Below are 17,562 nucleotides of genomic sequence, written 5' to 3' on the forward strand. Positions count from 1 at the left end.
CTCAATGAAGACAGGCGTGCTATGCGAATGGCAGAGCGCACATGGAGATCTGACCCCTCATCACTGCATCGCAAAACGCTTAAGAACAAGAGAAATGCCTACTTTAGGAAAATCAAGCGTGCAAAATCTGACTTCTTCAGCCTCCAGTTGGACCAAGCAAAAAAACGACCAAGAAAACTGTTCGAACTAGTCAAAACTCAAACCAAGACGCAACCCTTACTATCAAACAACACAACAAACGACATCCCACACTGTGAAGACTTTTCTGCTTTCTTTAAGCAAAAGACCGACAACATAAGATGTGACCTCCTCAATGATGTAAGCCGATACCCTAGCCACATCAAAATGTCCATCACCCAACCTAAAAATAACGCATCTTGGACGTCCTTCAACGCCTACTCTGAAGAAGCAATACACAAACTGCTCAGCACCTTGAAGCCCTCTAATCACCTCACAGACCCCCTACCTGCTAATGCTGTAAAAGACCTCACCCCCGTACTCCTCCCACTCTGGACTAAAATCATTAACAGCTCCCTTCAACAAGGTCTCATCCCAGACTCCCTCAAGGTGGGGCAAGTCACGCCCATACTCAAGAAACCTACAGTTGACCCGTCGGACCTAAACAATTACCGACCTATCACCAATATCCCCACTTTGGCCAAACTGCTGGAAAAATGTGTGCAACTCCAACTAACAAAACACATTGACCAGTTCGACCTCCTCAACCCTCATCAATCAGGCTTCCGAGCGAAACATAGCACGGAAACAGCCATGACACACATAATTGATGACGCCCTCCAAATCCTTGATCGCAATGATTCCTGCCTCCTCATCCTCCTGGACCTCTCCTCAGCATTTGACACGGTCAAACATGAGAACCTATTGGAGCTGCTAAACACTAGAATGGGTTTATCAGGAACTGTGCTCAAATGGTTCACTTCCTTCCTACATAACCGGTCTCAGAAGATCAAGATCAACAATGTGCTCTCCTCACCTGTGCCAGTAGATTTAGGCGTCCCACAAGGATCTTCCCTCTCACCCACGCTGTTCAACCTCGTCATGGAACCACTCGCCACCTTGCTCCAAGCATCCAATGTACACTTCCATATGTATGCCGATGACACTCAAATTTACCTAAAGGTACAATCCCCGGAAGATATCAAACTTCTGAACTACACACTTAGAAACACCCAATCGTGGTTGGCCGACAATCACCTCAAACTAAATGCTCTGAAAACTGAGTTCCTTCTGATATCACCCCCTGCGAAAATTACCACCACCCAAATCTGGCTCAATCACCTAACAGCACTCAATGTCCGACCCACCATCGTGGATTCTGCGAAATCCTTAGGTATCACACTTGACGCAAAGCTCAATATGCAACAGCACATTAGCAAAGCAACGAAAGGAGCTAATTTCCAAATCAACACATTGAGGAAACTTAAACCCTTCCTCCCAGTCAAAGATTTCCAAACTACTGTACAAGCCCTAGTCATCCCCCGCATAGACTATGGAATTGTGGCCCTCAGCGGACTCCCTCTAGAAACAACCGCACCCCTAAGAGCCTCCTTGAATGCTGCCGCAAGACTCATCACTGGCTCAAGAAAACACTCATATATCCCCTGACTTGAAATCTCTGAAATGGCTGCCCTTTGAAGCCAGAATACAGCTGAAAATTGCCGTTATGACACACTCGGCCATACACCACAAGGCACCCAACTACCTCACTCAAAAGTTGACTATATCAGGAGGTTCGAGATCCAATAGAAGTACAAGAAGTCTACTCCTGAAACATCGCAGATTCCGGAAGGAAAAAACTTACAAACGCTCCTTCTCAGGAATGGCACCCAGGATCTGGAATGCACTCCCTCCTGAAACAAGGCTTATCTCCTCCACTGCATTCTTTAAGAAAGAGGTGAAAGCCATCCTTATGGCCAAGTTCACCTGAACTTTTTTGTTGTTGATCAGAGACTTTGCACCGCTTTGGTAACATTGGTTACTTGATTGTCTAATGACCTCATATTCTTATATGATTGCGATCCTATTATGCTACTCACTTACTACCTATTACTACACTGTGCATATTAGTCTATTGAATCACCCCCTAGATGCCCCTACCCCTCGTTCTCTGTAACTCTTAGTAAATGATATAAGATATCCTTATAGCCTAAGCTCTCCTGATCTCTATTGTAGCTGGATCAAAGACTCTGCACCGTCTTATATTATTGTCTATTTTGAGTGTTTATTGGTATCTCCTGATCTCTATTGTAGCTGGATCAAAGACTCTGCACCGTCTTATATTATTGTCTATCTGATTGTTTACGGGTATCTTATCAGCACATGACTGCTATCCGATTATGCTATTGATTACTAGACTGTACCCAATAATATGTTTAGTCACCCTCCTGTTGCCCCCTCCCCCCTGTTTCTGTGAAGCGCTCTGATATCTGCAAAGATCTTGTTCGCGCTATATAAAACTTTGAATGAATAAATAAATAACATATGGATGGAGGCATCTACCACCTCGAAGAATTAATCGTCCAGAGGAAGGACTGAGATGGACTCTTCCATGTATTCACCATCCATGTCTGCCTGCATGTCGTAGACGAGTGAACACAGGCAAATTGTTAACTGTAGGATTTATCAGGGCAACTTTAAGGGGTTGATTGTGGCATTGGGTGAGGCTAGTCAAATTGTTGGGCGCACTAGAATTTTAAATAGAATGTGTGGCACTGGGCAGGGCAAGTCAAATTGTTTGGGTATGCTAGTAGCGCGAAATTAAATGGACGAAACTTGCAAAATAGCCCTTAGGGCTATAGCATGGCACTGGGTGTGGCCAGTTAGATTATGAATGCACTAGGAGGGCAATGTGGGTCAGAAGCTATGGGGCTGCACCACCCTCTGGTGTGCAGGGTATACTTGGTTCCACCTGTGCCCAGCCCTAAGCGGCACTCAAAAGCTCTGTTGCACTGCAAATAGTATGCATGATGTGCTCAAGAATACAAACCCACTACACGGGCTTTTGCCTCTTTAGTTTTGTCAGTGCTTACCCAAACGAGCATCTCAGTCTTCCAGGCATCTCGGGAAAGGCACAGGCTTCGCGGGGACACAATCTTGTCCGTATCGTTATGACTGTTTCGAGCGCGTCCCCCGCGGAGCAACGAGATACGTAAAGTGTGTCTTGGCTATTCACTCCCCCGTCCCCTAGTGTGTGGGACACCTCGCTGCACTCATGCGGCCCCATGTATCAAGATATAGGTAAGCCACAAATGGAACGCTGAGAGCCCCTTCGACGGCAGGGGTTGCTAAAAAATAACGAAACTAAGTTAAAGGCACCAAATATCAATAAATACTGAGTATAAAAGAATACAAAACCACAGCTCTCTGTTGGAGTAGGAAAGAAAGAGGAAGTTGATCAGGGGACATTCGGGTATGAAAGAATGAACTGACTATTGATTGGATGAATTTTTGTAGTTCCTTTCCTGTTGCTTATTGGGAAGGATAGGTTTTTCTATTAATGTTGAAGTCTGCTGGAATAAATAAAAAGGAAGAAAGCTGAGCATAATCCTCGCCTCTGGACCGGACATAGAATTTCATTTCTGGAATGTGAAAAGCCTACATACTCCAATAGTGTCTCCTTCCAAAGGTCCATATAAACCATGACCCTCCACCTTGGAAGAGTGTGGTACCACCCTCAAGTGATTTTGTAAATATATGAATTTCTTTTTTCCCATCGTGGATCATATCCCCAAAATTAGGTCTTCTTCGATACAGTGCCCATTTTATTTACAAGCCTAAAAATCTTAAATCTGGACATGACCGTGAACTATTGTTCAATCTGGAAATTGAACAACTATCTATCAACATTTCTCTGGCACAATCCCTTTGTTTAAAAAAAAAATGTACTAGACACTAGGCCGCAGCCACATTCTGTTTCTATTGACTTTAAAATGGCTCTGCCAATCTGTCACAGTCACAATTATTTCATTTTGCAAAAAGAGCTTTGTTAGCAGACCAAGGGCACCACTACGGAAGCTTCCTTCACACCACATGTAGTGTTGCTCTATGTGAACAATTTTTAACATCAGTTCATTTACTCAGGGACCAGTCCTTTGTCGTCCAACATCAAAAGTTGGCTCCTCTACATTTATGATCTATTTTTGATCTGGCACAAACCAAACGCTTGACTCTTTCCTCATGCAAGTAAATCAATCCAGCAGTGGGTGATCTGTTTTTACACTTTAAGGCAGCAGTTGCGTGATAAATTAGCTTGACCTCACGATTCATGTTATTGAAGGCAAATAATCAACCTGGCTCTACAAAAGAAAACTCTCAAGCATATTTCTCCCCTAATGTAGCAACGGTTCTATCCGCAGTCTCAGAGAAACTCTTACGGTCAATTTCTCATAATCTGTACACTCTATACTTTTGAGGATGTCTTTCAGAGACACTGCCCTCTGTATTAAATAAGCCAACAGGGGTTACCCCAAAATGGTTGTTTAGACTCATTATAAAAACTGCATGGTGTTATCCACAGGACACACTACTCACACCAAAGCCTAAAATTTAGGAGAACAAATTTTGTGTGTCCACGTGGAGTCCTGTTTCCAATCAAATTGTAAAGATCATCAAAAACACCTTTTCTAGGACGAAAGTCTTCATCTTCCCAAAGGGTGGCATTCTTTATCACAGGACTCCTCCTCACACTGATATCTTAGAGAGTATCCTTGTGGGCTACAACACTCAAGAAGAGGCGAGCTCTTGGAAATGGATGTCTTAGATGGATGTGTTCCCTATAGCTGTTGGTGTGGTGTATGATTTTTGTGCAAAGAGCAGATGGATATAGTTAAACCTCTAGGAGACTGAGGTAAGTAACACCCTCAGGCTTCACAAATGGATCACTATCTCTCGATTAAATATCGGGCACCAAGCTGGTATCAGCAAGGTACAGAGGGTGTCATTTGAAAAAAGAAGAGTGACCAAGAACACAGCACTGTCTAAAACCATGTTCTATACAATGCATGGATTCCTAATTCATGGAACTTGGTACTGTCTTTTTTTCTTCTTTCAAATCACAAAATTCCATGATTAACTTAATAAAAAAAATGTAGGCTGGTAGTGATGTATATTCCGGACAGTGGTGTGCGACACTTAAGGGAGTTGGGCGTTGCTAGCCAATATTACTGATCAAATCTAATCAGGAGGTAATTTAAATATTATCCTAAACACCAGTATCCCCGCTGCTCTTTGCACAAAAATCATACACACACACACACCAACATCTATAGGGCACATTCTGATAACCTCCATCTCCAAGAGCTACCCTCTCCTTGAGTTTTGGAGCCCACATTGATCCCCGGCGCGTTTCAGTGTGAAGAAGAGCCTACTATGAAGCATGCCATCTTTGGGTGGTTGAGGACTTTCGTCCTATGAAGTGGATTTTTCTTTATTTGTAGACACGAGACAACCGTTTTTCATACCTGTAGTATCTTTTGTGAAATTTCGGGTTTTTAGGGACAAACTCCTGGGTTACACTCTGTTACCTCCTTTTTTTTTTCTAGTCCTCAAAAGACATTGCCATGTCTTTTTGGCATATGAAGCCAATCTTCGTGTCCCCTTCGTCTCATTCAGATTCAGTTATAAAATCAGAGATCGCCTGGTACAAGCCTGTAGACCACCTACGACCAGTAAAACTGTATTTCTCACTGGAGAGTACCACCAGTAGTGGGAGCATACAAATGTAGGAAATGTTGTCTGTGATCTTATCTTTAACACCAAATTCCTAAATCGCTGTCGTAAGTAATTTTTTATTGAATTTCTATTCAAATTGCAATATCCTCAAGGTTACATGTTACAAGGTTTTTACCACATTGTACCTTTACTATGCATTTTTTACCACGCATGTTTTTTGAACACGTATGCTTTACAACATATGACTATACCATGCATTTAAGGTAAGTTCAGGGGTGTGGGGGGTCCCCCACAAATACATTGTTTATATACATAAATATTTATATAAATGATGCGTGGCAAAGGCATAGGTTGTAAAAGAATATGCGATCTAAAAAAATGTGTGGTAACGGCATGCAGAGTATTTCCCTGCACTGTTATGTCATACAACCCCAGAGCAGGATTTGCTGCAAGGTCCTAAACAACTCACTGTTCACTCAGCTGTACTGCATTTGCTGGGTTTACAATGGAAGCTACTGCCACCTACATGGTTGTTCTTAGATGAGCCTGCCTTTTCCAAGAGGACATTCAAGTGTAGTTTAATGGTGATCATTTATCCCATTTGGAGATTTAGCATATATGCAATATTCACCAGCCATCCGGACACATCTTCACACTAACCATCAGTTCAATTTTTGGTAAGCTACTTCCTTCATTTTTTATTTTAAATTATGCTCACTTCCGAGGCTTGTTTTGACCCATTTTTGTCACTTCCTTTTTTTCTTGTTTTTTAGGCTTTGTGTGTGTGGGTGTCTTTTTTTAAGCACTAAAAGGGCCTTCTTTGCTTTTGAAAGCAAGTCCTTATTTTTGTTAATTTGAAACACATTTTTTTTGCAGCTCCATCTTCCATCCAATTTGTTTTTACTAAATTGTACAACTCGCTCAAATGCTTGAAAGCTTTATTGTTCTGAGGCTGACTTATTGTTTGATCCAAATGAGTTGGATCGTCAACACTATATAATTGGTTTGTTGTACCTCAATTGGACTAATTTCCAGTGCTATATTAGGTCCTTTGTCCCAAAAACTTGCCTGCTACATGTATATATTAAATTAGTTCTAGGTTAAAATGTAACTAGAAAATGTAGTACACATTGTTAGGTCTCGCTGAGCTAGCGCATGCACTGCTCTGCAAGAAATTTAGTGAGTGGCTTATGGAAGTGCTACCAGAGGCTCTTGCTGCCTCAAGCTCACGCGCTGCCGCCATGTGGTTTTCTGTCAAGGCTCATTAAGCCTTGCGTGCCTCTCTCCGTGGTTTAATTTCCTCCCCCACCATAGATCGCGTCACTCTACTGGACTCACCCACCTCCCCCCCCCCCCCCCTCTCAAAACACCTTCGCTTTCGCGGCCGCGCGGCGAGTCACTTTTAAGGTCCCGTGGCCAATGCTTGTTTTTATTATCCCTCTCATTCCTGTTTCAGAATGTTGACATGCATGCTCTGTTCGCCAAAGACCACACTGCCCTCCACACAGACATCAGACAGCTCATGCTCAGCCAGCGCCTCTGTGCACAAGAAACAGGGAGCTCCTGCACCCTTCCGGAGCAGGGCCCAACCACCTGGGCTTCAGAGCTCTGCAGACCAACCCCGAGCCGGGCCTTACCATATGAGCTTCAGACAACAGCTTTCCATGTCGGGTCTAACCAGCTTGTCTTCAGAGCTCTGCACACCCACTCCAAACCAGGAATAAACCCACCCAAGCTTCAAACTTCTTCACTCCGTACCGAGCTGGGCCTGCCCTCCCGGGATTCAGAGCTCTTCCTGCCGTCCTTGACAAGGGCTTAACCTTCAGAGCTTTGCACACCGTGTCACTGACCCCGAATTGAGCCAAACCACCCGGGCTTCAGTGCTCTTTACAGCGCCCCCAAGCTGAGCCCAAACACCCGGGCTTCAGAGCTCTTTACAGCGCCTCCAAGCCGAGCCTAAACACCTGGGCTTCAGAGCTCTTTACAGCGCCGCCATGCCGAGCCCAAACACCTGGGCTTCTGAGCGCTTTACTCCACCACCGGTCTTAAGAGCACTACACATCGACCCTTAGCCGGCCAGACAACCCTGGACCCTTCACAGAAGTATTTCAGTGGGTGCGGCCAACCCCTCCGCAGCCGCAGGTCAGGCGCTGTGGACTGTCTACCTCCCTCTGTAAGGATGAAAAGAGGAGACGGGGCATCAAAGCGCCCAGACAGCACAATAAAGATCCGGATAAATAGACAGTCAGAAAAGGCGGAATGAGGACCCCACTGCACCTCTACTATGAACTTACGTTCCTTTCTTAAGCACTCCACCTGCCACCCGAGGGTCCTCTCATCATTAAAATCACTATCAATTATTTGTGCGTATTACTCAGCCACCTGTTTCCTATCATAACGCCACTTGTATTCGTCTACAACCAAGTGCTCCAAAGTAGTCACGAGGCAACATGCCCGCGCTCTACAAAACACCTAAAATAAATAATCATGTAAACGACCCCCACTGTCGCCATGGCAACCGCAATCATAAATGAATACCCACTTTACGAGGTTCAAGTACACAAACACCTGAAACATCACAGAACGGGCTTTCACAAAGTGCTGGAAACTTCACTTCCAGCTGAGCTTAGACAGGGTAGAGGAATGCAACATTACACCCGGCTCCACTTCACAAACTTCTAACACTGGCGCCCTCTCACTCTGGGATTCCTCTCATACCTGAAGCTCTTGAGGCACTCTGCCCCTTCTCGTGAAGCACTTATGCACTCAACTACATTCTCTGGCATGTCAGCCCTTGTCCTGAGCTTGCGACTTGTACAACACACAGGTTCAGTGGCGAGCGCCAAACACACACGTAGAGAAGTCAGAAGCGCATTGCATATACCATCCCTTGCACGAGCATATGGTGGGTAAGACCCAAACACACGGCTCCTAACCAATCGCCATACACTACACCATCCCTTATATGCACTGAGTGTGAGACACAAGCACCCAGCTGCTTAAGAATCATGACCACCATCCCTTACATGAGCTAAATGTGAGATGGCTCCCAACTTTTTACCAACCCCCACCCATTAAACCATCCCACAGATGCACCAGTACACAACTGCTTACTAAACAAGCATTGGCATAACCAATAGGTCTCGCCTTTGGGACATTATAAGTGTTTAGCCATGCAACAGTTGATGTTGCACCACGGATATTGTGCTGCATAATTAAATACTTATAAGGTCCCAAAGGCAAGACCTATTGGCTATGCCAATGCTTGTTTTTCTCTTGTTTCGCCTTCACATTCTCATCTCAGTTTTTATTCTGTAACATTTGATATAATACAGAACTTTTTCATTTTTTCACAGTATGGTTTTGAGTGTGTCAAAATTTCCCCACTGCTGTTATATAACTAGAAACCATGTTGTGTTCCTATTTATATATATATATACCCAGGTTCCTTCTTTCGTGGACTTACCCTGTACTTTAGTTTGATACTGTTATCATGGCTTTTGGTACTCCACATCCAAGCCAAATATGTTTGTTAAAGCAAGTTTCTAAGTTCTGCTTTGATTTTCCTTGACTGGTAGGTTAGATTTCTCTTGGTGATGCACAGTCCAACTATCTGTTGACAACCGCTGAGAACGAGCTGGGCGTGGTGGTTGCCCATAGTGAAGCAGGTGAGTGTACTTTGTGCATTGTTTACATGTCCACGAGGTAATGTCCAATAGGCCTGGGTGGTAAATTCCGTTCAGCTCGCAGAATTTAGGTAATTTTGTTTCCGCGGAGGACGCGGAATTGCCAAAAATTCCGCGATCCGTGGATTTGTGGAATTTTTTGCTTGTTCACGCAAGATATTTCTCCCTGAGCACGCAAACAGCATTCGCGAACAGGAAAAAAGCAACGCGAACTGGCGGAACAAACAATTCAGCGTTTTCGCGGAATTTCTGCTTGCTCCTGGAGATTTTTTACCATTTCGCAGAGTTTTGCGTAGTACTACTACGCAAATTCCGCCCACCCCTAATGTCCATGTTGTGAGAAAGTGGCTTTATATATACTGGACCAGAATAAAGTACAGTGTGTATAGAGTCCACAAACCCCAGAGGTATAACAGAGGTTAAAGCCAGGTGTGACCTTACTCTCTAAAGTGGTAGCTTGGTCAAGCAGTAAGGCAGTACCAGAGGACAGTGTAAAGCACTTGTTGTACCCACTGAGTCAGCAAAAGGTTTCACAAATTCAAAGACTGAACTCCAGGCAAATTGTTTTTATATCAAAGATATAGTTGTTTTATTTTTAGAACCAACAGGTATCAAAATATACTGTTCTCAATATGAGAGGTCTCAGATGAGTACTTTGCAGAAATGCAATAAACTTCGTAAACACAATGGGTACAGGGGTTGCAGTAGGCAACACAATTTAGCATTGAGCTCAATGGGTTTTTCTATCTAAACACAGTTGATTACTTTGTAGATTACTTTGGTAGTTCCAGGACTGGATCCTAGGTTCAGTCCTCTGGTCCAAGTTGAAAACAATTTAGTAAAAACGTGTTCGAGGCATATGGGCTGCAGATGGTACATTTATGAATAGATCGCCATCTGGTATTGGGCTCGGATGATTGCACTTGTTTTTCTTCTGGAGAAGTCTTTGTCGTCATCGATGACTCCTCCTCTGGGTGTTAGTGCGCATGGGCATCGGCTCCATCCTTAGATTGTTTTTTTCCGCCATCGGGTTCGGATGAGGATCGAAGCGCTCCGGATCGACTTCGATAAAGAAAGTTATATTCGGCGCGTAACCCTTTCCAATTCGACGGTATTGTTATCGAACGCGACTACACTTCCATCTCGACGCGTTTCGGAGAACGACGACTACGAGAAGACCAGCTCGACGTAGTCCAGCCCGGAGTCCATGGAAAGGACTCCATTAAAAAAATGTCCAACGTGTGGTGCTAAGTTCCCACACAAGGACCTACACGAGGTGTGCAACCTCTGCTTGTCCCCTGAACACGAATCCAGGGACTGTGAGGCCTGTGCAGCATTTTCCTCAAAATCGACGATTAGAAACCGTCGAGCCCGAAGACACGAGGTATCGAGAATGCAGTCACAAGCAATCCCGGAGCTGTTCGAGGACCAGCTCCCAGAAGAGGAGGAAGAAGAGGGCGACTAGGCGGGGTCAGAAGCGGACGAGTCCGACGTCGAGGAAATCGACGTCCAACAAACCGTGAGTGACGACGTCCCTTTACCAAAGAACAGACCCCGCACGGTGTCGACCCCGCCCTCGAGCCCGGTCAGACAACCGAAAAAAGTTTCCGACGCCCCGCCTTCGGGCCCGGCAACGAAACCGAAACACTCGGTCTCCCATCATGGTGGTTCCGATAAACGACCCACCCCGACATCGACACCGAAGCTCCATATCAAGGAAAGCTCGAAGTCGAAACAGTCCATGTCGACACCGAAACACGCTTCGACGTCAAAAACAACCTCGACACCGAAGACATCGGAGCCGAATAAAATCTCGGTGCCGAAAATACAAATGGACAGTCAGAAGAAAAAACACCTTTCGGACCCGAAAACTGCGGTACCGACACAGGAATATAAAACCGATCCTAAACAAAAGACTCTGTTTATTGATCCACAAACTGGCAAGGTAGTCACAGAACTACCTAAAAAGAGGAAAAATGAACAATCGGACGACAAAACTCCTCTGAAGAAGAGAACAATGGGAACAAATACAACTCCTCCCCCTTCTCCACAACCTAGACACATACCCTCTTCTCCTCTTCCTCACAATAGGCCACCTATTCCTCCCACACGACCATCTACACCTACAACAGATGTAGAAAGTGACACAGGGGAGGGAGAACATCCTGGGGATGATGAAGACACAATCCCAGAGGAGGCAGACCCATGGGAACAGTACAATGTAGGGTCAGATAACGATAACGACCCTGAATTGTATCCGTCAAAACCTTCACCTCCTGATGATAATACTGGTTTTGGGCAACTCATTAATAGAGCAGCAAAATACCACAAGGTAGAACTACATGCAGAACCTCAAATAGAGGATTTCCTATTAGAAACACTACCTGCTGCACAAAGAACATCAGGAACACTACCAATGCCTAAGGGCCTTCTCAATCACACATCAGAGATATTCAAAGACCCGGTGAGGGCTAGGGTACTGAACCCAAGAATTGGTAAGAAATATAGGGCAGCTCCAAAAGACCCAATATTCATCAAAGGACAAATTCCTCTGGACTCACTAGTGGTCACAAACGCTCGTAAGAGAGCAAACTCTTTATCTACAGGAGAAGCTCCACCTCCTGACAAAGAGTCTAAGCTAATAGATGCCTCTGGCAAGAGAGTGGCATCTCAAGCGGCAAACAGCTGGCGCATAGCTAATACACAAGCACTACTTGCAAGGTATGACAGAGCGCATTATGATGAATTAGAAAAACTCATCACACATCTCCCTAAAGAACATCAAAAGAGGGCAGATCAACTCATACAGGAAGGGAAGTTAATTACTAACACTTCAATCAAGTGCGCCCTAGACGCGCCAGACACTGCAGCAAGATCCATAAACATAAGGAGACATGCATGGCTAAGGGTTTCAGGGTTCAAACAAGAGGTGCAAACGTCATTACTGAACCAACCTTTTGATGAGAAAACACTTTCGGCACAGGGACAGATGAGGCCTTAGAAAAGATGAAAAAGGATACGGAAACGGCTAAATCAATGGGAGCATTGCAACAGCCGACCCAAAGAGGTTCCTTTCGTAGGTCCACCTATAGAGGAGGATCCAAAAATACAGGTACAAGCCAGCAACAAACCTCTTTTACACCGACATCACCCAGAGGTAATTCTAGAGGTAGTTACAGAGGTAACAACAACAAGGGTAGAGGTCGCGGAAACAACAACAACCGCAACTCTCCAACCCCAAAGCAGTGACTTCATACAGCTCCCCCCAGACCATATAACACCGGTCGGGGGACGCCTATCACAGTTCCTACCTGTCTGGGAAAACATCACATCAGACAGGTGGGTGAGACAAATTATCCAACATGGTTATTGTCTGGAACTCACATCTACCCCACCAAACATCCCCCCCAAACAGCGTCCAATGAAACAAGATCACTTAACACTGTTAAAACAAGAAGTACTATCTCTGCTACAAAAGCATGCCATAGAGAAGGTTCCAAAGCAACAACAAGGAACAGGAGTATACTCCCTATACTTCCTAATTCCCAAAAAGGATGGGTCTCTAAGGCCAATACTAGACCTAAGACCTCTCAACGCATACATAAATTCAGAACATTTCCACATGGTCACGCTCCAACAATTACTTCCTTTACTGAAGAAAGGGGACTTTCTTTCTACACTGGATCTAAAAGACACTTACTTTCATATCCCGATTCACAAAGCCCACAGGAAATATCTAAGGTTTGTGGTAGAAGGACAACATTATCAGTTCAAAGTCCTTCCGTTTGGTGTCACGACGGCACCAAGGGTGTTCACAAAATGCCTAGCAGTGGTTGCAGCCCACCTAAGAAGACAACAAATACATGTCTTCCCATACTTGGACGACTGGCTAATAAAGGCCAAGTCACAAGAAGATTGTCTTCAGAACACACAGAAGACAATTCACATGCTGCACCAACTAGGGTTCACTGTGAACTACACAAAGTCACACCTGCAACCAAGCAAGGTTCAACAATATTTAGGGGCTACTATAGACACAGAAAAAGCCAAAGTATACCCCAATCCAGTCAGGATCCAGACAATGCTTACAATCATTCAAAGATTTCAGCCACAACACTCACTAACAGCAAGAGTGTTCATGCAGCTATTAGGGATGATGTCATCCTGCATACTGCTAATATCATATGCCAAACTACAAATGCGTCCGCTACAAGAATGTTTAGCGACACAGTGGAATCAGGTTCAAGGACAGATTACAGATCTGGTGTTGGTAGACGACCGCACACACCGCTCTCTGAAGTGGTGGAACACAACAAACATTGCCAAGGGGCGGTCGTTCCTAGAACCAATTCCACAGGTGACAATAACAGCGGACGCATCGCTCACAGGATGGGGAGCGCATATGGAGAAATATACAGTACAAGGAAGATGGAGTGTGCAGGAAAGCAGACTGCACATCAATCATCTAGAACTACTAGCAGTGTTTCTAGCATTGAAAGCCTTTCAAATACATGTTACAAACAAAGCAGTCCTGATCAGAACAGACAACATGACAGCAATGTATTATATTCAAAAACAGGGGGGGACGCACTCTCTCCAACTATCCAGACGAGCGCAGGAAATTTGGAGATGGGCCATTCCTCAAAACATCTATCTGTTAGCCGGACTCCTACCAGGAGTTCAAAACCAGATAGCAGACATCTTAAGCAGACAGTCGGAACAAATACACGAATGGGAACTGCACCAACAAATACTGCAACCATTCTTCCAAAGATGGGGACAACCAGAGATAGACCTCTTTGCCACTCATCAGAACGCAAAATGCCAAAGCTTCGCGTCCAGGTACCCACACCACCTGTCGCAGGGCAATGCGTTATGGATAAATTGGTCCAACAAATTTGCATACGCTTTTCCCCCTCTCCCACTAATCCCATTAGTGGTCAGAAAGCTGCAACAACACTCAATGACCATGATACTAGTAGCACCCACATGGGCACGACAACCGTGGTTCACCACGCTCCTGCAACTCTCACAAGTGCCACACCAAAAGCTAAGAATTCTACCCATGCACCTTACACAGAACCATGGAGAAATAATGCACCCAGATCCTACACAACTGAACCTAGCGATCTGGCTCCTGAAATCCTAGAATTTGGGTACTTAGATCTACCCCCAAATTGCATGGAGATAATTAAGCAAGCGCGACGTCCCACCACCAGAGCATGCTACGCAGCTAAGTGGAAGAGGTTTGCTATATACTGTACAACTAATAATATCAACCCTCTGGACGTATCAACAAAGGAGATTATTTGCTACTTACTATACTTACAGCAATGTAATCTCGCGTATACATCTATCAGAGTACATCTAGCAGCTATAGCAGCGTACCTACAAAACAGGCAGCACATATCCCTGTTTAGAGTGCCAGCGATAAAAGCCTTCATGGAAGGCCTTAAAAGAGTCATTCCACCAAGATTACCACCTTCCCCGGTCTGGAACCTCAACGTAGTACTCACCAGACTAATGGGACCACCTTTCGAACCTATGCATAGGTGTGAAATACAATTCCTTACATGGAAGGTGGCCTTTCTTATAGCCATTACCTCACTCAGGAGAGTAAGTGAATTACAGGCACTGACAATACAAGAACCATTCCTACAATTACATCAGAATAAAGTGGTTCTTAGAACAAACCCAAAGTTCTTGCCTAAAGTAATTTCAGCATTTCACATCAATCAACCGGTGGAACTACCAGTCTTTTTCCCAAAGCCACAGACGGTAGCAGAAAGGGCCCTACATACACTAGATGTCAAAAGGGCCATTTTGTACTACATAGAAAGGACACAAAACTTCAGGAAAACGAAACAACTATTTGTAGCATTTTCCCCAACACATAAGGGCAATCCTATCTCTAAAGCAGGCATCGCTAGATGGATTGTAAGATGTATACAAATATGTTACATAAAAGCAAAGAGAACATTAACTGTTCCTCCTAGAGCTCATTCTACATGTAAGCTAGGAGCATCTTTGGCATTCTTAGGAAACATTCCCCTAGATGACATATGTAGAGCAGCAACTTGGTCTACACCACATATCTTTACAAAACACTACTGTGTTGATGTGCAGGCTACACAACAAGCCAGAGTGGGCCAAGCTGTATGAAAAACTCTATTTCAAACAGTTGCGACAGACACGGATGACCACCGCTAGGGAGGTGACTGCTGTATAATCTATTCATAAATGTACCATCTGCAGCCCATATGCCTCGAACGGAATATGCTACTTACCAGTATGCATCTGTTCTTGGCATAGAGGGCTGCAGAGTGGTACATGCCCTCCCTGCCTCCCCGGAAACCTGTGTCTGTCCCAACATTATCCTATTTAGATACACTTACATGGGCATATCTTTATGTATTCTACTACACTACTCCATCTAACCCTACTATGGCAAAACAATCTAAGGATGGAGCCGATGCCCATGCGCACTAACACCCAGAGGAGGAGTCATCGATGACGACAAAGACTTCTCCAGAAGAAAAACAAGTGCAATCATCCAAGCCCAACACCAGATGGCGATCTATTCATAAATGTACCACTCTGCAGCCCTCTATGCCAAGAACAGATGCATACTGGTAAGTAGCATATTCCTTTAGTTATTGCAGTTATGTTTCAGGAATATAAAGCTATTTTAAAAGTACACACTTAGAAACTTTTCAACATAAATCTGGCAATGTTATCCAGTGGTAGAAAATTTGGTTGCAGGTAAAGTACGATCTTGTTACTTTTGTAATACAGTACTGGGCTCCTGGGTCCAGCACTGGGGTCTCCGCTTAAAACAGGTAAGTAATTACGTTTCAATATTTTGTATGATTTTTAAAGAATATTTCTAGTTTTCAAAAGTAGACACTTAGAAGAAATTTCATAGAAAAGCAGACAATGGATTCCTATGGAGAAAATACAGGTTACTAGTAAACCCGATAAGGATTACTTTTGCGGTTCAGTACTGGGCTACAAGGTACAGTACTGGCTTCTCTCCTGATCACAGGTGAGTACTTAGGAATTCGGTTGATTTTATATGAATATTTTAGGTTTTCAAAAGTAGACACTTTGAAGATTTTTCTAGTCAAACCAGTCAATGTTATCCAATGGCAGGTAAGTGTGTTACCGGTTTCCAGGTGAGTACTCGGCTGAAGAAGTTAAGGTTCTGGGCATAGACTCAGGGGTCCCCCAGGGTCAGGTAGGTACAGTTGGTTCACCCTCAGCGGCATAGGCGCGGCCGGGTGCAGAGGTAGTTAGGCCCAATGTTATCCAATGAGAGGCAGGGGGCCTTCGGTTGGTGGCTGCTGGCTAGCAGCCACGCGGCTGTGGGAGCTGAGCTCCTGGTCACTTGCTCAGGGGGAAGTAGGATAGGACAAAGGTGGCACGGCCAGCGGCACTCAGGCGGCAGGGTGCAGGGTGCTTTTGAGCCGTCGGGCGCTCAATGTTATTCAATGGGAAAGGTAAAAGATGAACAAAGGCTGCAGGCTCGGGGACGGAGACTCTTCAGGGGCGACCACCACTTCGAGAGGTAAGTTGGGATCTTGGAGCACAGGTAGGTACCCCAAAGGGAGACGCAGGGAACCGGGTGCAGGGGTGTCTTTGGGTGTCGGAAAAGCTTACCCTCAGCTGGTCGCGGTTGGGGGGCCCCTGGTTCTGAGCCTGCAGGCGTCGTCTGGTTCGTCGAGGAGGCAGTTCTTTGGGCACTGGACTTCGGGTCCCAGTCGCCGGGGGACGTCCTTGTGGTCTTGGATCACTTGGGCACGGGCCGGGCTCGGTGGGTGCAGAGTGGGCTGGTCCAGAGCTTCCTGGCTGGCACCAGGGGGTTGTTGCAGCAGAGCCTCTGCTGATGGGAGTCCCAATCTTCAAGAGGGTCAAGGCAGGCAGGTCATCTGGGTGTCCCAAGGTTGCTGTCCGCTGGAGTCGCCGGGGTTTAGGCAGGAGCAGGTTCCAGGATTGACAGGCCGGAAGGGCTGGGGCCAAGTCAGTTGTGGTCGTCCTGTTGTTAGCAGCTGCACGGTGGGTCTTCTTCCTCTTGATCTTCTTTCTCCTTTTCGTACCTGGATCTGAGGAAGGAAGGTTCAGGGAGCCCCTAAATACTGAATTTAGGGGCGTTACAGTTAGGGCAAGGGCAGGGACCAATAGGTCC

The 17,562-nt window shown here is 45.2% G+C and overlaps 1 protein-coding gene across 1 annotated transcript in view; it reads left to right on the forward strand.

Annotated features, from left to right (window-relative positions):
• The window catches only part of EXOSC1 (exosome component 1), a 148,713-nt gene that overhangs the window by 117,327 nt on the left and 13,824 nt on the right, over positions 1–17,562 (forward strand). Inside the window, exon 7 of the mRNA XM_078643581.1 lies at positions 9,275–9,359. Coding sequence (XP_078499707.1) covers positions 9,275–9,359 — 85 coding nt within the window. The remainder of the gene's footprint in view (positions 1–9,274; positions 9,360–17,562) is intronic.

Source organism: Lissotriton helveticus, chromosome 5_1 (assembly GCF_964261635.1).
Source record: "Lissotriton helveticus chromosome 5_1, aLisHel1.1, whole genome shotgun sequence".
NCBI lineage: Eukaryota > Metazoa > Chordata > Amphibia > Caudata > Salamandridae > Lissotriton > Lissotriton helveticus.